Source organism: Triticum aestivum, chromosome 7B, assembly GCF_018294505.1.
Source record: "Triticum aestivum cultivar Chinese Spring chromosome 7B, IWGSC CS RefSeq v2.1, whole genome shotgun sequence".
NCBI lineage: Eukaryota > Viridiplantae > Streptophyta > Magnoliopsida > Poales > Poaceae > Triticum > Triticum aestivum.
In genome coordinates, this window is record NC_057813.1 from 615,405,049 (window position 1) to 615,426,994 (window position 21,946).

General features: G+C 44.7%; 1 protein-coding gene and 1 long non-coding RNA gene across 4 annotated transcripts; both read left to right on the forward strand.

The window, feature by feature from the left end:
- Window positions 1–2,819: 2,819 nt before the first annotated feature.
- On the forward strand, window positions 2,820–5,596 carry LOC123162030 (uncharacterized). Its single transcript, XR_006480996.1, has 4 exons — window positions 2,820–3,104; window positions 3,198–3,396; window positions 3,622–3,699; window positions 4,465–5,596. It is a non-coding gene; the product is annotated as an uncharacterized lncRNA (long non-coding RNA).
- A 6,771-nt stretch (window positions 5,597–12,367) lies between these two features.
- LOC123163043 (uncharacterized) lies at window positions 12,368–15,462 on the forward strand. 3 transcript variants are annotated; one of them, XR_006481683.1, is made up of 4 exons: window positions 12,368–12,534; window positions 12,645–12,895; window positions 13,574–13,822; window positions 14,600–15,462. XR_006481683.1 is itself a non-coding variant. In XM_044580801.1 (3 exons), exons 1-3 carry the CDS (start codon window positions 12,491–12,493, stop codon window positions 13,618–13,620), a joined length of 342 nt encoding a protein of 113 aa, XP_044436736.1. In that variant the 5' UTR covers window positions 12,368–12,490; the 3' UTR covers window positions 13,621–15,460. The 3 variants fall into 3 exon arrangements, 1 of the variants encoding a protein (XP_044436736.1); XR_006481682.1 differs by having other exon boundaries at window positions 13,574–14,684; window positions 14,939–15,461; XM_044580801.1 differs by having other exon boundaries at window positions 13,574–15,460.
- The last annotated feature ends 6,484 nt before the right edge of the window (window positions 15,463–21,946 follow it).

Genomic DNA, 21,946 nt, shown 5'->3' on the forward strand with positions numbered 1-21,946 from the left:
GGGAGGTCGTGAGAGCATATTATACGAACAAAGTTTACAGATAGCTTTTAATTGCGTTGCCGGACGAGTCAACTGACACTCGCACAGGCCCATACGCACGCGTCTTAAGTGCTCGCTCAGGTGTCTAAATGGGGCAGGTCTTGAAGTTGTATACATGCATTCAAAGACCAACCCAATCTCATGAAACTGAAGCCACAACAGGGCTGATTCGTACAGGCGTGTGACAGGTACGGCTCCATTACACACACGTACGACTTTTTGAAACCAACGAGACCATATCACATGAGCCGTATGATGGCAGACCACATGTGTTTTACGACATGTGAGCTGACGTGGACGTGCTGCACGCGAGAAGACACTCATGTGTACATATACATAGTGTAGCAGGTTCAACACGTGGCTCACATAGGTTCCTCCCAGGCATACGCATGGACCCGTCGGATACAGACCGAACCTGCGTCCGTCTCGTCGTGGGCATCACGTGCAAGAAAAACGGGACGGAACGGCGCGCCGTACACATAAGAACCTGCATGAAGTGCTGCCCAGCAGTTGGAACCTGATATATACAACGCTACCGATGGCCACCCTTTCCTACGCATGCGTCCGACATGCTTTTCGTCAGCCAATTACGCATAAAGCTGCTAGTACAGGCCTGCCAACACAGCTCAATTAGCAGAGCACATGGGCTTCAAACAGTACTACAACAAACAGCTAGTACGAATCACAAAGCACACCAACAGTACTGATAGCTATGTCTAGGGCAAGTTATGATAGAAAATCCTCATATATATATATATATATATATATATATATATATATATATATATATATATATATATCAGTAGGTGAAATGAACATGGATTAGATTCAAGTGGATGCAACATGTGGTGCACATCAAAAATACTACTAATCCAAACTGCACCACATGTTGCCTCCACTTGAATCTACTGCATGTTTATTTTACCCACTGTTATATATAATAACTAATCATGGTCATAAAATCATATGATGAACGTACTGTACATAAAACCACAACGAAAATAAGCTGTATTTTTAAAAATACAGAAAAAGTTAGCAGCAGCACTTTTCAGAAGAAACGCTACTACTACTTAGTACTATCAGTAGTGCTTACTGTAGGAAAGCGCTACTGCTAACAAGGTATAGCAGTAGCGCATCCTTTCCAGCGGTACTGCTACTAATTAGCTGTAGCGCCTTAGTGGTAGCGCTTGCACAAGCGCTACTACTAGCTTAAAACAAGCGCTACTACTAGGGTTTTCCCTAATAACGATAGCTCAACAACATGTGAGACGTTGAACGCGGGACCAAAGGCTGGCGCCACAATACGTCAATAAGCACCTACCAATTACGGATTAAGAACACTTGTCCTCCCCGACCTTGACATGTCCGTGTCGTGTCGAATGAACGTTGCATTGCATAGAACAACTGTTGCACCTCTGCGGAAGAGATGGAGGATATGGCGACGTGGCAACCACCTGAAATCTCTCGAAAAATGTTATATGTCATCAGTCACATAGTAAACTGATGGTAGACCCAACTGTTGTCTTGTTTTGCTCAGACCCTCAGATGTCATGTGCATAACCGACACACTCACCACATACAAAAACTGAGTGGAAAATACATGTAACATCTCGAAATATGCTCTCACCCCGCTTTATATATAAAGCAATCGAAATACATGTAACATAGAAGCAAGCACATGTCACTATTGACACGTCTATGTAACTGATAAAGGCTGAAGGTACTACTACACTTGGGTGTACTAGAGTTTCAGTTCAACAGCGGCATCATGGCAGAACAGCTGTGAGGCCCAAGCGCGTGTGGCTGTACGCCTTTCTTTCCAGTGATGTTGTAGTTGGATGGATGAGGTCTCTTCAGCACTTTAATTTGCATGCCCCTTTTGAATTGTATTCTTTGTCACAAGCATGCTCATGCATCCAACGACTAATTTTCTCGTACGCATCCAAAAAGAAAGGTATAAATCACAAGAACCTTTGAATTAACCGAAGAGGTTAAAGGGCCAGAGAATCTTCCTATGATTAACTGGTCACAGCTACTAATGCGTCTATGCTTAGCACATTTCTGAGTATGCTTACTGAAAGTGAGAGGTGTAACTAACAACCTAGTACTTCTGAAAGAGATGTAGAGATGTATGTCATCTCCAAGGATATGCCCATTAAAGGGGCCTTTTACTTTCAGTCCTACTGACCTTTGCAGTTACGGCCACTCATCACCGACCCTTCATTTCCTTTCTCTCAGTCAACTTCCCATTGCAATTTGCAAGTGAATGATACCCAGTTACCAACATATATACATCATATGCTACTAGACATGAAAAGGGCATGGGCATGGGCGTGTAAAACCTATTGACGTCTTGCCAAGCCTCTCCAGAAAAATGAGCTTAGAGGGGAGATGATAAGCATGGAAAAACAGGCTAGCAGATGAGAGCATGTGCTGCAGTGTGGCATTAGGCTAAAAAAGGAACCTCTTCAGTAACTGACAATTGTCCGGCCCAACACAAATTTAGTGCAGTCCTCACTTTCAGTTATCTTTATTTTGATGGAGAGAAATATATAAAAGTTTTAGCATATGTATCATAGGCAGTCAAATGGATGTATTTTCATGGTCAACATCATGTGTATGATCCTCAAGATGGACGTGGAGTATGTGACCCCGAGCTCGCAGAAGCTCGGAATCTCGGGCGTCCAGTATAGCTTTGTGATTCGAAGAATTGAATGCTGAGGGTCCACCTGGAACAGATAAATCCACTTATACAAAGCTATACTGACCAGACATGTGGGTCCTTGAATGCACGGACGTTTGACGCCGGGGACGGAGCGAGGCAGAGCCGTGGCTCGACATGTTGCCGGCGTCCTGATCCGTGGATCAGATCCGGCGCTCTCCGGTAACGGCGGCACTGCCTGCAGTAAATGCGGGGGGCCAGGGGCGTTGGGAGCATCTTCCTCCTACCTTCAGCCCTAGGTTACCCGATTGTTGAGAGCGGCGACCCGGTGGGGAAAATCTGCAGCGACTAGGCGACTGCGTGCTTGGGCAAGCATGTAGTTCTTGATGCATCCTATAAATAGGTACGGATCTGCTTGTTAGTGCTGCTCATTCGCCACCGATTTTATTTTGGTCATTGACAGAGATCTGATTGGTCTGGTTCCTATCTTTTGTAGGCAGCAGGACTCTGCTAGAAGAGGTCAACGAGAACAACATGAACTTGGAGCCTCTTCATTACCCTGTGACGACGACGCCGGTGGTGGAGTTGCCGGCCTGCACGGCGTCAATCGCCAACGACCAGATTTGCGCTGAGGGCGCTGTTCCAAGGGCAGGCAGTGCAGATAACCTCAAGCTTCAGAGCACTACATCGAGCAGGTTGACTGCGTTTGTTCTTGTTATGAAGTCTCTAAAAATTTATATGTAGCGTGACTAGGAGACATTCTGCTAATCAAACTATTGTCAGATCAATAAAAATGTATGTCCAAGCTTAGCCTTGGCTAAAGATAAATAAGTCTGCTCAATATGTATAGCCTGGTGTATGCGAGTTATTAAGATGTAATAAGGGACTGATTAGTTTGACATATTGTCTCGCAAATGCAGGGTCCGGGTTGGGGCCTCTGCGCTAGGCAGAGCCCCATGTGCTGATAGGATTTCAGCGCTGGAGAAAATTGTTCAAAGGTGAGACTTATTTTGAGACAGAGGGAGTGGTTTGGAAGAATGATTTGATATAGTTGGTGATATGTGTTTAGAGGAGCAAATGTAGCTGGTAGTACGCTTATGGGGATTTGAAAAAACAATTGATTTTCTGTATGTTGCTTGTGCCTGGGTGGTACTTCAACCATGCTGAATTGCTAGTCAGGAGGGATTATTCATGTATGATAAAAGCACACAAGGCCACACCAAGAAAAATTAGGAAATTAATGGCACTATAGTTTTATTGGGTTTATGTATGCATGATTTGTGAAAAAACTGTGCTGAAAATCATTTGTACGCCCTGGTTCTGTGTTGACAATGTGATTTTTACATGGAGAGTTAGGATTGGGTTGGTGAGCCAGGCAGGGCGCCATGTCCTACTAGGATTTCTGCACTGGAGAAATCAATCCCGGGTTTTGCTGAAAATCCTGGGCACAATGTCATTGTACCAAAATTAGGAACAAGCTTTGATGAACTAGTGGAGAATACCAAAATTAGAAATCCTGGGTTCTGTGTTAACAAGGTGAAGCGTATGATTTTTACAATCTGTGTTTGCGGGAGAAAGGATTTTTGGCATTAGGTGCGGCAAGAGCAGGCTAAGTATGCAGAGCACAAAATACATGCAAGAGATAGTATGGGGCTATGCTGTATATAATGAGAACATGATTTTCAGAATTTCATATTATACTAATTGCTCACTGAATTGTTCATTACTTAAACTGATTTTCAATCATTTTGGATGCCGATCAGGGAAAGGCATTAGTGGAGAATACTCGGTCCTGCTGTTGTGAGTGCCCTGCTCTCACAAGGCTGTTGCATTCAAAGGACACTGGTTGGTACACAGCGGAGCATCGTGAGGAGCACAACCATTCGCTCCAACTTATGGGCAGACTGTACGCTGGCAATAACACAGGCATATTAATGCGTACAGTCGAATTTTGTAAAACAAATAAGGCAGAACAATGTGAACCTTGTGAAAGTTTACAACATTATAGGCAGTTTTTTTGGGTCGATGGAAAATGTACCATTCACAGAAAGAGCTCTAAGGAACTTGTGTGGCAAGATAAACCATGAGCAAGCAGAGTATGACGTTAGGAAAACAAAGGAGGTGTTTCATGAGCTTGGTTCAAAAGATCCGCATTTCACATATCGTGTTCAAACTGACAAAAGGGGGATCAGCAGACTGATGTGGGCTAATGGGAAGAACATATTACAGTATACCTTCTTTGCAGATGTTATGAACCAGATTCAACCAGAATGTGCTATGGTTGTTGCAGGAGACAGAGTGCATGGTGCCACAGCTAGCAATGATGACAGTTGAGCTAATGAGTCAGGGAATAGCCTAGTGGGATTATTGCCTCCAACAAAGAGGAAGGAGATGGGAAGGCCTACAAGCAGAGAGAAGGCGTTGTACGAGGGTTTGAGCATAAGGACAAGATTCAGCACCATTTGTCGGCATCAGGGGCATAAGCAGACAACCTGTCCAGATCGCCGAGAGATGTCCCAAAGCAAGTTCGGAGACCAGCACGCTGCAAGAATTGTGGAGTTGAAGGTCACCGTCGCAACAACTGCCACAAAGCAGCGGAACTTATTAGACTCAATAAAGCATGAGCAGACCAAGTAGTCAGTGAAACTGTTTAAGATAATTCCAACGCCCTATGTTTCAACAATTTTCAGTTGTGCTGTACTAGTATTTTAATTAGTTGGTTGGTGTGTAAAGTATGAGGGACAAAACTTAGTTCAATTAAGTCATTTCATCATGAGCCTGTACTGATGGTGTTTTAGGACGGGTGCTTCTGATCTCAGGCGTTTGAGTCGTTGTATAGAGAAACACTTACCTATGTTGCCTGATCTGGTACTTAAAAGACAGCATAAAAATTCAGTCCTGCTTACTTTTGCTAGATGAATGAGCCAAAAAAATTAATACAGCAGCCAATCAAGAGGGCTGCATTTATACGGCTGTCTCCATCCTTGTGTATATGTGGAGACGGCCCTAGCCATGCATTCAAATTTTGAACTCCATGAGTGGGAGGATTGTGAAGGCTGTACCATGGTTCGCGTAGCTGAAGTGAGGTTCTTGTGCAGCTGTTTACAAGGAGACTCTATGGCTCTATCGCCGGATCGGCAGTCACGCGAACTGAATAATACTCTAGAGGAGGTGTGCTTTCAGTGAAGGTACTTTGGATTCGATCTGTGTGTGGCTCTGTTTTACCTTACTGTGATCTTCTTCAGTTTGAGATGATTACCATGTCCAGGACGGTGAAGCTTTAGAGGCGTCGTCCGTGAATCAAGGGAAGCCATCTGAGGTGGCGAGGAGTTCATTTTCTAGTCTTTCTTCTGTGCCTGACGATGTAAGCGTCTGTAATCTTGATGTAGTTCGTGAATGAACACCGGACTACCGGAGTACTTATATAGGAGCCAAATTTTGCAGGGGATCGATGCTGGAGATGTTGATGTAGGGAGCGTGCGGTGGTTTTAGAAGGCCAAGGCCGGCTGGTCTAAGCACTAAGCAGAGTGCAAGACGAGTCGTGTACTGTAGGGAAGATTGGTAGCTCCAACGGCTGGACGCCATAAATTTGCTGGGTGACGGCGTTAGTCCACAATCTACGGTGAGACGAACTGTATCGTCTGCTTCCATCTGAGCGGCGTGTGCGTGACTGACGGGGTAACGTCTTACTGCCGGTCAGATGTGGGCCACCGGCCAGAATAAAAAACAAATACGCAACTTATACCTGGGCCTATACTAGCAGCGGTGGACATCTCGAGGGAAGCCTAGGGCGTAGATACCGGGCTTACCTGTGCTCGAGATCACATTAACACTTTCGCCTCAAGATACCGAGATGTTTATACTCCCTGTACAAAAGGCCGCTGGGGAAGATCTCGATGACTACTTGAGCAAGGAAAAGTAGCTAGTGCCCTTTGGCAAGTGAAAGAGCTCGTTGATGGCGTCCCCATTTGACCGTCATCACGGTTCTCTTGTGCAAGTTCTCATTCTCTCCTCGCACTGCTCACAGAAATATATAAAAAAATTGTTGCATTTAAAAAAATTCATGCATTTGAAAAAGTTCATAAATATGAAAATAGTTCACATATATTAAAGAAAATACGATTTGAACAATGTTTATGAATTTGATTTTTTTAAACACGAATTTTGGAAAAATAAAAACAATAAATAAATAAATGGATGCAAAAGAATATCAAAACCCTGGAAAACGGAGAAGGAAGAAAAAGAAAAGAACCGGAACGATAGATTTCGCTTCCAAAAGCTTTCAAATCCGGGACAGTGTGAGAAGCTTACATGTGCAGGCCTGTATAAAGACATATCGATGGGGCTGAGGTGCCCTGTACCCACACTGCATTATTAGGCACAATTTACCAAGAATATGTGTAAAGATGGGTGCTTGTTTCAAATCTCTCAACAGATAAACACCGCCAAGATTGCAATAGTCTTCATATGACTTTCCTTGTCAAGGATTCTCTAGTCGCGATTGAGCAGTTGCAAATACATGCTTGCAACTTGTTCAATTCTAAATAAATATTTCTCAAACTTAAAAATATCAAACCTATTGTTAATATTTTGGCTTGCATTGCTACGCCATGAAGGAAATCCAATTCTTCATATGACTTGCCTTGTCAAGGTGGCAACTTTCTCTAATCGCGATTGAGCAGTTGCATAGACATGCTTGCAACTCATTCAATTCTAAATAAATATTTTTCAAACTAAAAAATTATGAAACCTGTAGTTAATATTTTCGCTAGCATTGCTACGCCACGAAGGAAATCCATAGCTGGAATACCGGTTTAGGAACAGAATAAAATTCAATATAAATACAATTTGTGAACATAGCTCAACAATGCCTGGGACAACGCTGATCCTAGTATCAAATGCCAGTGCCACAACACGTCGTCCTAACAAATTAAGGATCAAGAACACTTGTCCTCGCCGACCTTGACCTTTCCCCGTCACGACCAATGAAGATCACATGGAACCGCTGCTGCCTGCTGCAAGTTAATTGGATCTGTACATTTGCGAAAGCGACGTCGCACGTGAAATCTCTCAAAAAATGTTATCTGTCGTCAGTCACACACTACACTAGGCTAATGATGGATGCAGCTATTGTCTCGTTTTGCTCGGATGTACATTTTGTCGATGTTATGTGTATAACCGATACACTTACCACATACAAAAACCAAGTGGCTAATTCATATGATGTACTCCCTATGTCCCATACACTAGGCTAGTAATCTTTTTTCAAAAAGGGGGGACACCCGGCCTCTGCATCTTAACGATGCATACGACCACATATATAAATAAAAAGGAGGTTCAACAAGGTCTTAATGTCTCGAAGCAAAATAGAAAACGGCAAGCTCACACAGAGCCACAACGCCAAGAACAAAACTCCACAAAAGCCACAACCGGCTGGCATAAGAGAAGATAGGAAAACTAATTGTCTATCCTATTACATGATCGCCATCTAAACCGGTTGAAGATATCCCGCGCTATCATTTCCCACCGGACAGATCCAGTAACCAAACGCTCCCTTGCCTTCGTCGGAATGAGTAAGGACCACATACGGATCAGCGCAGTAACTCGGAATAAAACTTGCAAAAAATGAATAGTTGTTGTTCTGTTAAAAGCCAAATCATTCCTGCAGTTCCAAATTGCCCATAACAACGCGCATACTCCTACACGAATGTGTCTAGCTATTTCGGACTCTATCCCAACAAGCCACGTTCCAAATAACGTACCGACCGAATTCGGAGGAGTGATATTAAAGGCAATTTGCACGGTGCGCCACAAGACTCTCGCCAAAGGACAGTAAAAAAAGAGGTGCTTGATATTCTTGTCCCGATCACAGAAACTACACCTAGTAGATCCTGTCCAGTTGCGCTTAATCAAATTATCCTTTGTTAAACTTACTTGTTTATGCACAAACCATATAAACACTTTAATCTTCAAAGGGACTTTGACTTTCCAAACATGTTTGAAACTTGGAATAACACTAGAATTGATGACATCGATATATATCGACTTGACCGTGAAGTCTCCAGACCTAGTAAGCTTCCAATGCAACTGATCGGGCTGATGAGTTAGCTGAATCTCCATCAGTCTACTCACCAGATGAAGCTATGTTTCCCACCGGTCACCAAAAAGAACCCTCCAAAATTGCAAATTAAGAGGGACGGACTGCATAATCGTTGCAACAAGAGCATCACGACACCGAACAATACGATACAGGGACGGATACTGGAGCGCCAAAGGCGTTTCACCAAGCCACGTATCCTCCCAGAAGCGAGTGGTATTACCATCACCGACAATAAACTTTGTTCTATGAAAGAAGGCAGCTTTGACTCTCATAAGCCCCTTCCAGAATGGCGAGTCAGTTGGTCTCACTGTTACTAGGCTAGTAATGAAGAAACACATATTACTATTCACATGCCTATGTGACCGATAAAGGCTGGAGATACTACTACAGTAGTGTGTATTAGAGTTTCAGTTCAGCGGCAGCATCATGATCAAACAGTTGTGATGCACAGACGCACGTGTGGACGTACACCTTTCCTTCAGTGATGTTGTAGTTGGATGGACGTGGTCTCTTCAACAATCACTTCAGCACTTTAATTTGGATACCCCTCTTGAAATGTATTCTTGGTCACAAGCATGCTGATGCATCCAACAACTAATTTACCCATCCGAAAAGAAAGGTGTAAGCTTATAGGGAATCATTGGATTAAGTGCGAAGGTTTTTTTACCAGAGAATCTTCCCATGATTAACCGGCAACATCTACTAATGCATCCATGGTTAGCACATTTCTCAACGTGCTTACTGAAAGCGAGAGATGTAACTGTGAAAGGGATGTAAAAGATGAAGTTGTGACCATAAAAAGGGAATGTTACTTTCAGTCCTACTGATCTCTGCAGTTAGGGACACACTGAAGTTATGATCGTCCCTGCATTTCCTTTATCTCAGCCAGCTTGCCTTTGAAAATTGCAAGTGAATGATACTCACAGGCATCATATGCCCACTATTCTGGAAAGCGACATGGTCTGGTGAAGTACAAAGCATGGAACAGAGTGACATCTTTGCCTCTAACAAAGTGAAGGAGAGTCTCAAAAATATTTGTACTTCCAAATGGAAGGTTGGTCGCTCACATCATGGCATTTAACTTGCGTGCATTTAGATACTGTTTGCCCCAATTAAGAACGGGCATCATGCACGTTTCTAAGCACCACAGGACCATTTACTCATTGCAAAGTGCACACATTATTGGTCCATGTCATGGTTTCCCTGATATAATCACAAGATATGAAAGAAATTATAATTAGTAGTGCACATTTCATCTTATTTTTACGTGCATCATTAATTGTACCGCTGTCAGTGAACCTGTTGTTAATATTTTCAAAACTGTAGGGCCCAACACAAATTTTCAAAATAATGAGTTCTGAACAAAATTGTTGTCCTCACTTTCAGTTACCTTTATTTAGATGTAGTGAACTTTTTCCTAGTTTAAGCATATGTGTCATAGACAGTTAGATGGATTTATTTTCATGGACAACATCATGTGTATGATCCTCAAGATACCAACATTTCTACTCCGCGCAGAAGAGGCCATTTGGGGAGGTCTCGATGACTGCTAAAGTAGTTATTGCGCTTTGGCAATTGCAAGAGCTCGTTGAGGGCGTCCCCACTTGACCGTCATCACGGTCCTCTGGTGCAGGTTCTCATTCCCTCTCATGCGCATGACAAACGGGGAGCCCTTAAGCAGTGGCGGAGCTACATACACATCTTTGGGCGGGCCAACTAAAGAAATAGTATACTATACATCTAAAATTTTGCTCTTAGGGCCCAAATTATGCACCAGTCTTCAATAAACTTTAGTTAAGCTGGGCGGGCCATGGCCTGGTTTTGCCCAGCCGTAGCTCCGCCAGTGCCCTTAAGTCACTGGCCATACCACAACGCTCCAATTACATCCTCCATCTCCGCCTTATTGCGGTCATCATGGTAAATCAAGGAAAACGCAGTTGACTTGTAGGATGGAGTAGTGCTCGGCGTAGCGGTTGCTTGTCGAGGTCCCAGTTGTTGAAGGTGACTCATTCTAACTCCATCGAGATGTCTAGAATGTCAGTAAACCACACTTATACTTCTTCCCCTCTTGTTGCTACCTCTCTCCCGATACCTATCATTCCCATCCGATGACTAGGTTGTCGATCCATTGAGGGGGGAAATGAATGAAAGGAACAACAAATCTACCAAATCGCTTCTTTCAGAGCTAGGAAATCGACATTGCAAAAATCACGTTCGGGCGGCAAGGGAGGCTATGTAAATAGGTAAGGGGTAGATGTACTTAAAAATTTCTGTAATGATGGTGAGTGATTTGATGACATGGAGAGCATGGATCAAGTAAAACATTAGGTGGGGACACTAAAACGTAGGTAAAAAAAGAGTTGTCTTGAACTACACCATCTTTAATAGGCATGATTTCTACATTTTCCAAAACATGTGAAAACCTTTTTCACTTACATAAATATCTTTCAAAGAGATGCGAATAATTTTTTAATCACATGATCATTTTCATAAAACACATGAACTTATCTTAGAACAAATGTTTGTAGAAGCAAGTGCATTTTTTAATATGTGCAATTACTTTTAGTTCTCTATTATTAAGTTTATAATATGTAAATGTATAATTTAAAATTTGTGAATAGCAAGAATAGAATTTACTTTCTAATGGGCCACATTAATTGCAGCGCATTCAACCTGACTATGTCTAGCTCATACTCACTACATGTGATGTATATCGGTTCATAGCAGAGATTTAGAAAATGAGAGATCCTATTCGGGGTCTTAAGCCCCGAATTGCCTCTATAGTGCACATTAAGGCCAGCCTATTAGCGCTTTCGCCTCGCGCGCTACTAGTTCAAGGGAAAACTAGTATATACTGGTTTCATGAAAATACCGAGCCGATTTTTATAGTTTAAAAAAATTCACGCATTCAAAAATATTTGTGTATTTAAAAAAAGCATGCATTTGAAAATAATTCAAAATATGAAAAGATTTCACATATTTGAAAGAACACATGATTTGAACAATGTGCAGAAATTTGATTCTTTTAATAAAAATGTTCATGAATTTACGAAAAATGAAACCATAAATAAATAAATGAATGGAAAAAATAAATAAAAAAGAACAAAAAACCAAGAAAAAACTAGAAGGGCGAAAAAGAAAAGCCCGGAAAAACTTTCCAAATCTAGGACGGTGCGAAAAGCTTACATGGGCTGGCCCATATGAAAACCTATTGATGGGCTGCGAAAAGCTTACACAAGCTGATACTGCATTCTTACGCGCAATTTTCCAAGGATATGTGTTTGTTTGATGTCAGCTTTGACACGGACACAGCGATTCGGTGCCCGAGCGCAGCTGGACCTGAAATCGTCCGCGTTGGTTGTGGTCTAGGGATTCGCAGAATTCTTTCTGACACGTCTGGGCGTATTGCATTGAAAAAGCGAGATACTGCTCGTGTACGTAGTGAACAGTGGGTCGAAGCGGGCCTTGACCGTATGGGTCGGCGGTCGTGTAACAGCTGGACCGCGTACGCAGCCGGTCGTTGTGGGGCCGCCGCTTTGCACAACGCTCGTGCCAACCGCAACGCTTCTCGAAACCAGCCGCCGCCGCGGACAGCTATCCACTATCCTCCCGAGGTATTACTCAAAAAAAAAAAAAAAAACTATCCTCCAGAGGCAGTGAAAGGATGCGCTGGCTCCGGCTAACCGGCGATGGAAGATGTTGGCTTCGAGTTCCTGGTGGATGTTGTCGACAGGTAAGTGAACCCTGCCTACTTGGAGATCTATCAGTTTCAGTTTTCGGTGTCCACTCGACAGGGCCGCCGCTGACCATGGCTGCGCTGCCCCCCATCGCCTTGACTTGCAGGTTTCCATTCCGTCAAGACTTTGCGGACAGCTTGAACCTCCCAGATCCGGTTCCTCTGGCGGTCCTCCCGCGGATTGCTGCGAGCGCTGAGCCGGCTGAGTGGAATGCCGTCTACTGGTGCGGCCAGCGTATTGGCGGCGCTAGACAGGGCAGGCCGCAGGACGACGGGCGACAGCGGCGGGAGGCTTCTCCGACAAGGTCGGCGGAGTCAACGGACAGGGTGAATCTGGAGGGTCTGGATGGACAAAAAGGTACAGCCTGAAGCCAATCCAGGGCACCTGTTTTATTGTTTTGTTGAATGCTGCTCCGCCGTCGTACGATGGGGCGAAATTCGCTGCCATGCTAGTTGTAAGTAGGACCGTCTGAACAAATGGAATGAAAATGTTCCTTCATGTGGGTGTCTAGGATGCGAATAGATAGTTCTGGGGGAGATTGCTTATGCTCCCACACCGTAGATGGTCTCATGATACAGTTTTTAGAAAAGGACATCTAGATGCTGCAGAAAATTCTGGAGAAGTTGCGGGTGTCCAGAAGATGTGTATACAGTCTGTAAGAAGTTCAAAGTCAAGACTCGAAATGCACTCGTAGAAACAAAAAAGACAAATCTGATCGCGAATATTGTCACTCTGGCTTTGTATTTTTTTAGGACACCATTCATACTGACTTTGCCTTTTCTGTTTCCTGGCGTGTGTTTCAAAGTTTTATGTGAAAATTTTATAGATTGTAAGCACATGCCTCGTGGGCACTCGAAATCTTGTTAAATAAGAAAACGTTTGAATATGTTTCATGAAAAATGGAAGCATGGTAGCGTGTAAGGTGTGGTCGCATCTGATATTCCCCCAGCAGTCCTGCTTGCCAACATTTCATTCTAGAGCTCCCGTGTTCCCTCCTGTGGAAACTTACAGAGAGTTTTTTCGCTGGAAAATCAGGTTACGTCTTGGGAGTGCGCCGCCGGACAGAACACGTGTCCATCTAGGACGAGTGCCCGAGAGCAGTCAATCCGCAAGTATGCAGAGGAACCGACAAAAAGTGTAGTTTGTCCTGAACTATGACTTAGTTTCGACTCACTTGGCGAGGCGTACTACTTCTACAATATGTATTCGTGGGAGATCGGGTTAGGGATAAGGTATGGCAAGCGCCCTATAACGGTGTCAATCCTCCAAGGCTCCAACCCCCAGGTTTGGTTTTCATCTGCCTTATTTTCTTTTGTTCCTTCTGGCGATGCATTGATTTAGTGCATGGATGCACAACAGGAAGATTGGATGCTAGATTTGCTAAGTTCTGTGAACATGTTAGATGGAACTAAATTAAGCATGCTATTTGCTGATTTTTTTTTCTGATATGCACACACTAACAGTGGCATACATGGTCGCTTAGTGAAATTCTTTCTTAATGTAATTGTATCTGGCACAGCCAAATAGGGAAATCAGTGTTTGTTTTTTCTGATGGAACAGAGAAACCACATGTTGCATGGATGGGGAAAAAAATCTAAGTATTGTCCAGCTCTTTCGTTGCAAACTTTCATGCTCCCAAACAGGGTGACAGAATGTCGTGGCTACTGAATATGTTGGTCCTGCTGTATTTAGCTACCTGTTGTACTACTATAACTTCCATATTTGACTATTAGATTCCATATTAGGATCAAGTTCGCGTTCGAGGAACAATGTATGAACATGCTCCAATGAAAATGTGGTAATTGGGTGCCAGTTGATTATTATTAATGTGTGAAATCATGCCGATCAAACTGGACAACTCATCCTACTATGAATTAGGATATCAATTTGTAATCCTTTGTGCATTGCCATAGAGTGTATTTATCAACATGGACAGCATGAGCCTACAATTGTTTGTATCTCTTCATTGTTAGCGTATATGAAATTTTATTTGACCTTTATATCTGTTTTTTTTCTTTTAAAGTAGTTTATACTCTTAATTATCATAATTCCTCTTATTAGCCCGAAGATTTAAGAGATAGAGTCCACTAGAAAGCGCTTGTGGAGGATTGTTTGGGGGTTCTACAATTTTATTGGTAATCTAAAGGTAATTAATATAACTGAGTATTCTGCCATTTTTTTCACGAAATGATATAATTGTATAAGAACTACTATATATCTACTGTAATCACCCTGCTATTTTTGACCCTTTCATTCTTTTCGAAATACTTTGTGTAAAGATTTTAGTAATATTTTGCCCAGATGAAGTGTTTGCACCTTTGATTCAATTTTTTGCCTCACACCGGTGCAAAAATCACATACATTTCCTCCTGCTATTACCAATATCATGAATATCTGTAGGGAATCAACGTGAAGACTGTCTCCTACAGGAAGACGACTTCCTCTGCAGTTCCATGTAAATTTATTTCAGCGAGGAGGTCATCATCATGTCTAAACTGCCGACGGAAAATGCAGCATCACCTCACCTTTTGTTGAGTAGCAACAATCGAGTAGTGGTAGTCAGCTTCAAATCATTTGATGTTTAGGTTCCGATTCTCTCTTATCTGAATAGTTGCATGCAGCTTTCACTTTTATAGGGGGTTACCATCTTGCACATTTATATATCTGTGTGATTACATAAATTCAGTTTTGATTGTTCTTCCTTTTGCAGATGTTTGTATTTAGCTGAACCACCGTCTACTTTTACTGTTTCCATATGATATTCTCCCTTGCTGGAATTGGTCACCGTTGGTTATCCTTCATCATATATTTTTATATGTTATTCACATATTTTATATCTTCTAGACACCAGAAGCAGATACCCTCCATCTCTGGCGCAACTTGTCGGCCGGGCTTCTGTCGAGACGGGCTCGTCACTTGTTACGACCGGGGCGGGGGGGGGGGGGGGGGGGGGGCTGTTGCCAGGGGCGCCGCTTGCTGACCACCGGCAATCGAGGAGGTCACCAGGTTCCTAGATCCGCCGAACGCCTCCGACCCCAACGGGATGCTGAGACCTAAAACAACGGACTAGGGCCGGCCGGATGGACTCCATGACAGAGGGGAAGAGGGCGGCTACTGCCAGGGGCGCCGCTTGCTGACCACCGGCAATCGAGGAGGTCACCAGGTTCCTAGATCCGCTGAACGCCTCCGACCCCAACGAGATGCTGAGACCCAAAACAACCGACTAGGGATGGCCGGATGGACTCCATGACAGAGGGGGAGAGGGCGGCCTCCGCCGCTGCCACCGGAGTGGAGATCGGTGGGAGAGAGTTGATGCCGGCACCGGGGTGGTGAGGAGGTGGGTGCTCTCAGCAGGGGACAAGTGCAAACAATGGTTACTGCCTGAATTAAATCAGATGGTTAGTCCCTTTTTAGTGGAACTCCGCAAAAGGCCGTGACATTAAAAATAGTGCATGCTGAGTGTTCGCGTGCATGGGGTGGCATGCATGTGGATGAATGTGTTCCCGGGTCGCGAGGTAATCCAGTGTGTATACTTGCTAACTGTTAGTACGACCGAGTAGAGATCCAAGCCGGGTCCGTCAAAGAACAGTGCTGCTACTCATGTGCGTACCAGTGGGCGCACTGGTGCATTCCCGCTGGGACCGGACGGGTAGGTGACTGTTAAATTCTCCGTGAAAGAGACGGCTTCAGGCTGGCTCAGGACAAAGGCTGAGCCGCGCGTCCGCGGTCTGTTCCGCGTGCACGTTAACGCTTGCCGACGCAATGAATGCGCACAGGCCCGCCACATTGTTTCGCATTGTTTAAATCCGATACTGGTAAAATAGGGCTGAGAATACCATCCAGTGCACGGATCCACACGTGAGCAGATGGTTATAATTTCAGGAGCAGCTGAGCCTGAGCTCAGAATCGAATTTTCGCTTTGACACCCCCTTCCCATTCACCCGCGTGCTTAAGTTTTGAAGATTTGGATCACTAATATAATAAGATTTGCTTATAAGATGGCCTACATGAAATACTCTCGTCTTATCCGCTTTGCCATTCATGACTTCACACATACTGTTTATATTTTCATTTCGTTTGATACATCTTCAAGAGATATGCACGTGTTTACAATATGAATACCCAACACACACGTGCACGTGTGAACACACACAGTGTATAAATCACACATTCGTAGAACGAGTTCTATCTTAGATCATCTGCATCTGCCTCCACTCAAACTAACGCATCACTCTTAGTCTTATTCATAAGGCCGTGAAACATAGTGCTCACATTAATGAAAACTCTGGCAACTAGAAGACGGACTTGCAAATAGCATTCCAAGAAAACAAGGCTCTCCCGACCGCGACCGCGCCGCCCCCGTGGGCGGCCGGCCGCGCCTCTCCTCCTTCCCCGCGAGCCCTCCCCCCTCTCCTCCTCCTCCCTGCTGCCGTCGCCGGCGCCCGCCGCGGGCCTGGCCCGGGCGACGTTGGCGGCGGCGGCCCCCGGCCCTTACCCGTCTAGGGTTTCTCCGGCGCGGGACGGAGCGCTCCGGGCGGTGTCTTCAAGCGGCGGCGGTCCTGTGCGGCGGCGGGGTCTCCTGCGTCGACGGGGGCGAGCTCCGGGCGGCGGCGGCGCCGTTTGCGGCGGGGCTGCGTGGCGGCGCGGGCTGGCGGCGCCCGCCCGGCCCAGATCTGGGCCCTTCGGGTCCCATCTGGGCCTGGGCGGGCCGGCGTCTGGCGTGGCGTTGGCGCAGCCATCAGGAAGCGGTGGCGAGCGGCGATGATCGGCGGGTCTGGTGGCGTCGACGCCAGCCTGCTGCAGCATGGCCGGCGGGGCTTAGCGGGCCATTTCGGGCCTGGCCGGGCCAGGGGTGGCCCGGTATGCCCCGCTGTCGTGTCCGGACGGCTACCGCGACGGTGCCGGAGGCGCGATCCTCCCACACGACAGCGGTGGAGGTGGTTCCCTCCTGCTCGGCCTTGGTGCTGCTGCTCCCATCGCTTGGATCTTCTCTCCGGTCTTCTTGACCTCGTGGTGGTGCTCGCAGCAAGACGACGTTGGTGGCGGCGCAACCGTGATAGCGCATGGTTGGGCGGTGGTTTGGTTGGTCGGCTCCGATTGGCCGGTGGGGTTTGGCGTGCGGGAGAAAACCTTGCCGGTTCGTCCGGCTCCGATGCGGTGACACCAGCGGGTGCCACTATCCCTTCTTGGAGGGTGCCGGGAGTAGCTATCCCCCACCTCCCTCCGCGCACTGGGGGGAAACCCTAGGACTTGTCCGGGCAGCAGCGTCGTCGGTGTCGCATTCCTTCTTGGAGGTGATGCTTAGTTCGCGGTAGATCGGAGCCTCGAGCTGTGGTGGGTTGTTCCGGAGGGCGCTGCGGTCGCGGTTCTGCCTCGCTTTGTCGAGCTACCGTTGTTGGCATTTATTTCTTTTTCGTTTTCTTTGGGCCTGATGTGCTGCTTGCCCCAGCATTGTGATATGTACCATGGTGGTTTGCTTTGGAATACAAAGCGGGGGAAACCCTTTTTCGGTAAAAAACTCTGGCATTTCCCTTGTTTTAAATCTCTCAATAGATAAGCATCGCCAAGCAGTGGCGAAGCTATGTGTAAGCTGTGGGGTCAGCTGACCCCACAACTTTTGTGAAAAACAGCCGTAAAACACTGTACCATTATTGTTCATTGTGAAGAAAATAATCAACAAAATTACCACTGACCCCACAGATCCCCGAGGCCGGCTTCGCCGCTATCGCCAAGGTTGCAATAATCTTCACATGACTTGCCTTGTGTCAAGGTGACAACTTTCTCTAATCGCGATTGAGCAGTTGCATAGACATTTTTGCTACTTGTTCAATTATAAATAACTATTTCTCAAACTAAAAAAATATATCAAACCTGTTGTTAACATTTTGGCTAGCATTGCTACGCGATGAAGGAATTCCATAGCTGAAATAATATTGATTTAGGGACTGAAGAAAAAAATTTAATCCAAGTACAATTTGTTAACTTATCTCAACAATGTGTGGGACAACGTTGACCTAACCTATTAAGGATTAAGAACACTTGTCCTCGCTGACATTGACCTTTCCCTGTCATGCTCAATGAACGCCGCATGGAACCGCTGCTGCCTGCTGCAGGTTTATTAATTGGATCTGTACCTCCGCGATAGCGATGGAGGACGGCGACATCACAACCACTTAAAATCTCTAAAAAAATGTAATTTGTTGCCAGTCACACACTACACTAGGTGATGATGGATGCAACTGTTGTCTGATTTTTCTCGCATGTACATTTGTGAATGTCATGTGTATAACCACTCCCCCAAAAAAACCGATACACTTACCACATGCAAAAACTGAGTGGACAATGCATATGATGTTCTGAACAAACACATATTACTATTGACACGCCTATGTAACTGATAAAGACTGGAGATACTACTACAGTAGTGTGTATTAGAGTTTCAGTTCAGTGGCAGCATCATGGTCAAACACTTGTGATGCACAAGCGCTCGTGTGGACGTACGCCTTCCCTTTCCACTTCCAGTGATGTTGTAGTTGGATGGATGTGGTCTCTAAAGCAATTTAATTTGGACACCCCTCTTGAAATGTATTCTTGGTGACAAGCATGCTAATGCATCCAACAACTAATTTATCCATCCAAAAAGAAAGGTGTAAAACTATAGGGAATCATTGGATTAACTGCAGAGGTATTTTTTACCAGAGAACTTCCCATGATTAACTGGCCACATCTACTAATGCATCCATGCTTAGCACATTTCTGATTATGCTTACTGAAAGTGAGAGGTGTAACTGTGAAAGGGGTGTAAAAGAAGAAGTTATGACCATAAAAAGGGCATGTTACTTTCAGTCCTACTGATCTCTGCAGTTACGGACACACTGAAGTTATAATCGTCCCTGCATTTCCTTTATCTCAGCCAGCTTGCCTTTGAAAATTGCAAGTGAATGGTACTCACAGGCGCCATATGTCCACTATTCTGGAAAGGGACATGAGTTGGTGAAGTACAAAGCATGGAACAGAGTGACATCCTTGCCTCTACCAAAGTGAGCTTAGAATTGAGATGATGAGCATGAAAAAGGGCCACCAACTGAGGGGATTTTTTTCCCACTTACCTTGACATCTTAACATGTTTGACCATGTCAGCAGTCAGCTTACCAGTCATTCAGCATATCATTACGAGCTGGGTCATTTTTCTGTGCTCGGTTAGTTAACTTGTCATTTTCATGCGATCATCTTCGGCAAAATATTTGATGCAAGAAAGGTGTGTTAGGAAGAGGAAATTTTCAACTTCTACTAATTGGACTCTGGATATGCACCCAGGATAGATTACGAACTGGTTAAGAAAAAAGAGTAGCAACATAATTTTGCCAGCATATACTCCCTCCGTTCCTAAATATTTATCGTTTTAGAGATTTTAAATGGACTACCACATACAGATGTATATAGACATATTTTAGAGTGTAGATTCACTAATTTTGTTTTGTATGTAGTCATTTTTTTTGCGAGATGTATGTAGTCACTTGTTGAAATCTCTAGAAAGATAAATAGAAACGGAGGGAGTACTAATTACTGAATGCATAAATCGAAGTATATTGCTGTAAGAGAGTCTCAAATATATTTGTACTTCCAAATGGAGGTTTGGTCATTCTCATCATGGCATTTAACTAGCGTGCATTTAGATATTGTTTGCCCCTATTAAGGATGGACAGCATGCACGTTTCTAAAAATCACAGGACCATTTACTCATTGCAAAGGACACACATTATGGGTCCATGACATGGTATTGGTATCCCTGATATAATCGCAAGATATAAAGAACTTATAATTAGTGCACATTTCTTCTTATTTTTATACACATAATTTATTGCACTGCTGTCTGCCAACCTGTATCGATAATTTGAGATTGATGACGACCAATTGGAGCAAAAGTACACTAGTCGGCCCTAATTATGCCCTCCTTGACACCCCAGCTGGCGCCATGGTTGCACAAGTCATTAGCTAAAACTATGCTGCACTAATGTGGATAATGGGCATGCACCGCTCCATCATGGTCCATGCATATATGGTACTACTAATTGCACTAATGTGGCGAATCAACGTGTGGTTGAGTTGGTTAGGTGGACAGTGGTATTCCCAACCCATCAGGTTCAAATCTTGGTGCTCGCATTATTCCTGGATTTATTTCAGAATTTCCGGCGATGCGCTTTCAGTGGAAAGAGACGTTCCCGTCGACGACGAGGCGCCTACGGCGACTTCGTAAATCTCAAGATGATATGCCAGCTCAGTCTTTCAGAGGTGCTCATAGGGGTAGGGTGTGCGTGTGTGCGTTCATAGGAATGAGTGTATGCGCGTGTATATGAGCGCTTGTGTCTGTACTGATGCTCAAAAAAAAATTGCACTAATGTGCTGGTTGCACCAGTCATTAGCGAGTAAAAAATATGATGTTCCAAGGAAGAAATTAAAGATAGTAGAGAATTTCTGGACCAGGGTGGCCCTGAGCTGGATCAAAGGAGAGGTGTACAAGAGCTAATTGTAACGTCTAGGATGTTCATTAGGTCGAAAAGAAATAAAGAAAAAGTAGTAGCTCATTCCTGGGTATTGCGTGCAATCCATGTCAATGCATACCACACTGTCATAACCATTTTCCCCTCGTCACAAATTATTCCAAAGGCTCTTATCGCCCCCTGAACTGAAAGAAGATCTGCCTTCATGGGATTCAGTTCCCGGCTCACAGGGAAGATTAACGTTTGGTGAGAAAGTTCTGTCAAAGCAACGCCCTTGTAGTTATCCACATGCATACCGGCAACAGGACGCGTCAAAATAGCCGCGTTAAGCTAACTAATCCCATTAGGGCTTGTTCGGTTAATCCTCTTCCCAAGAGGATTGAAGGGGATTGGCAAGGATTGGTTTGTATTTTGACTTACAAGAGGTTTAAATCCCCCTCAAATCTCTTCAATCCACTCGGTTTGGCAAGCAACCGAACAAGGCCTTAGAGAAATGCAATTCTGGCCTGTGATAACAAGGGAGGCTAGGAGCAGGCTCTAGGGTGTCAGGTGAGGGCGACGACGGTGAGCCAAGAACCAATGGCCAAGGGCAAGACGATGTGGTGAGCAATGACATGGCCCAGCAACCTAGTTTTTTATGAGCTCAGTTGACGCGGACGGCTCACTGTCGTTAATTGCAAACAGAAAATTAATAGGAGGAAGCTTCATGCACGAGCTGCAGGAACGGCCGGCATCGCTATCGCCTAGAGCTTCATAGCCGGGTGTCAATCTTTTGTGCAGATTACATGCATAATTTGTTTTTTTAGATAAAAGGCCACAACAGACTTTATAAATAAAGCCACCAGGCAGAGTTAACACAGACCCAAAAGACCAGCACGAGAACAAGCAAAGTATCAGCCCAGACAAC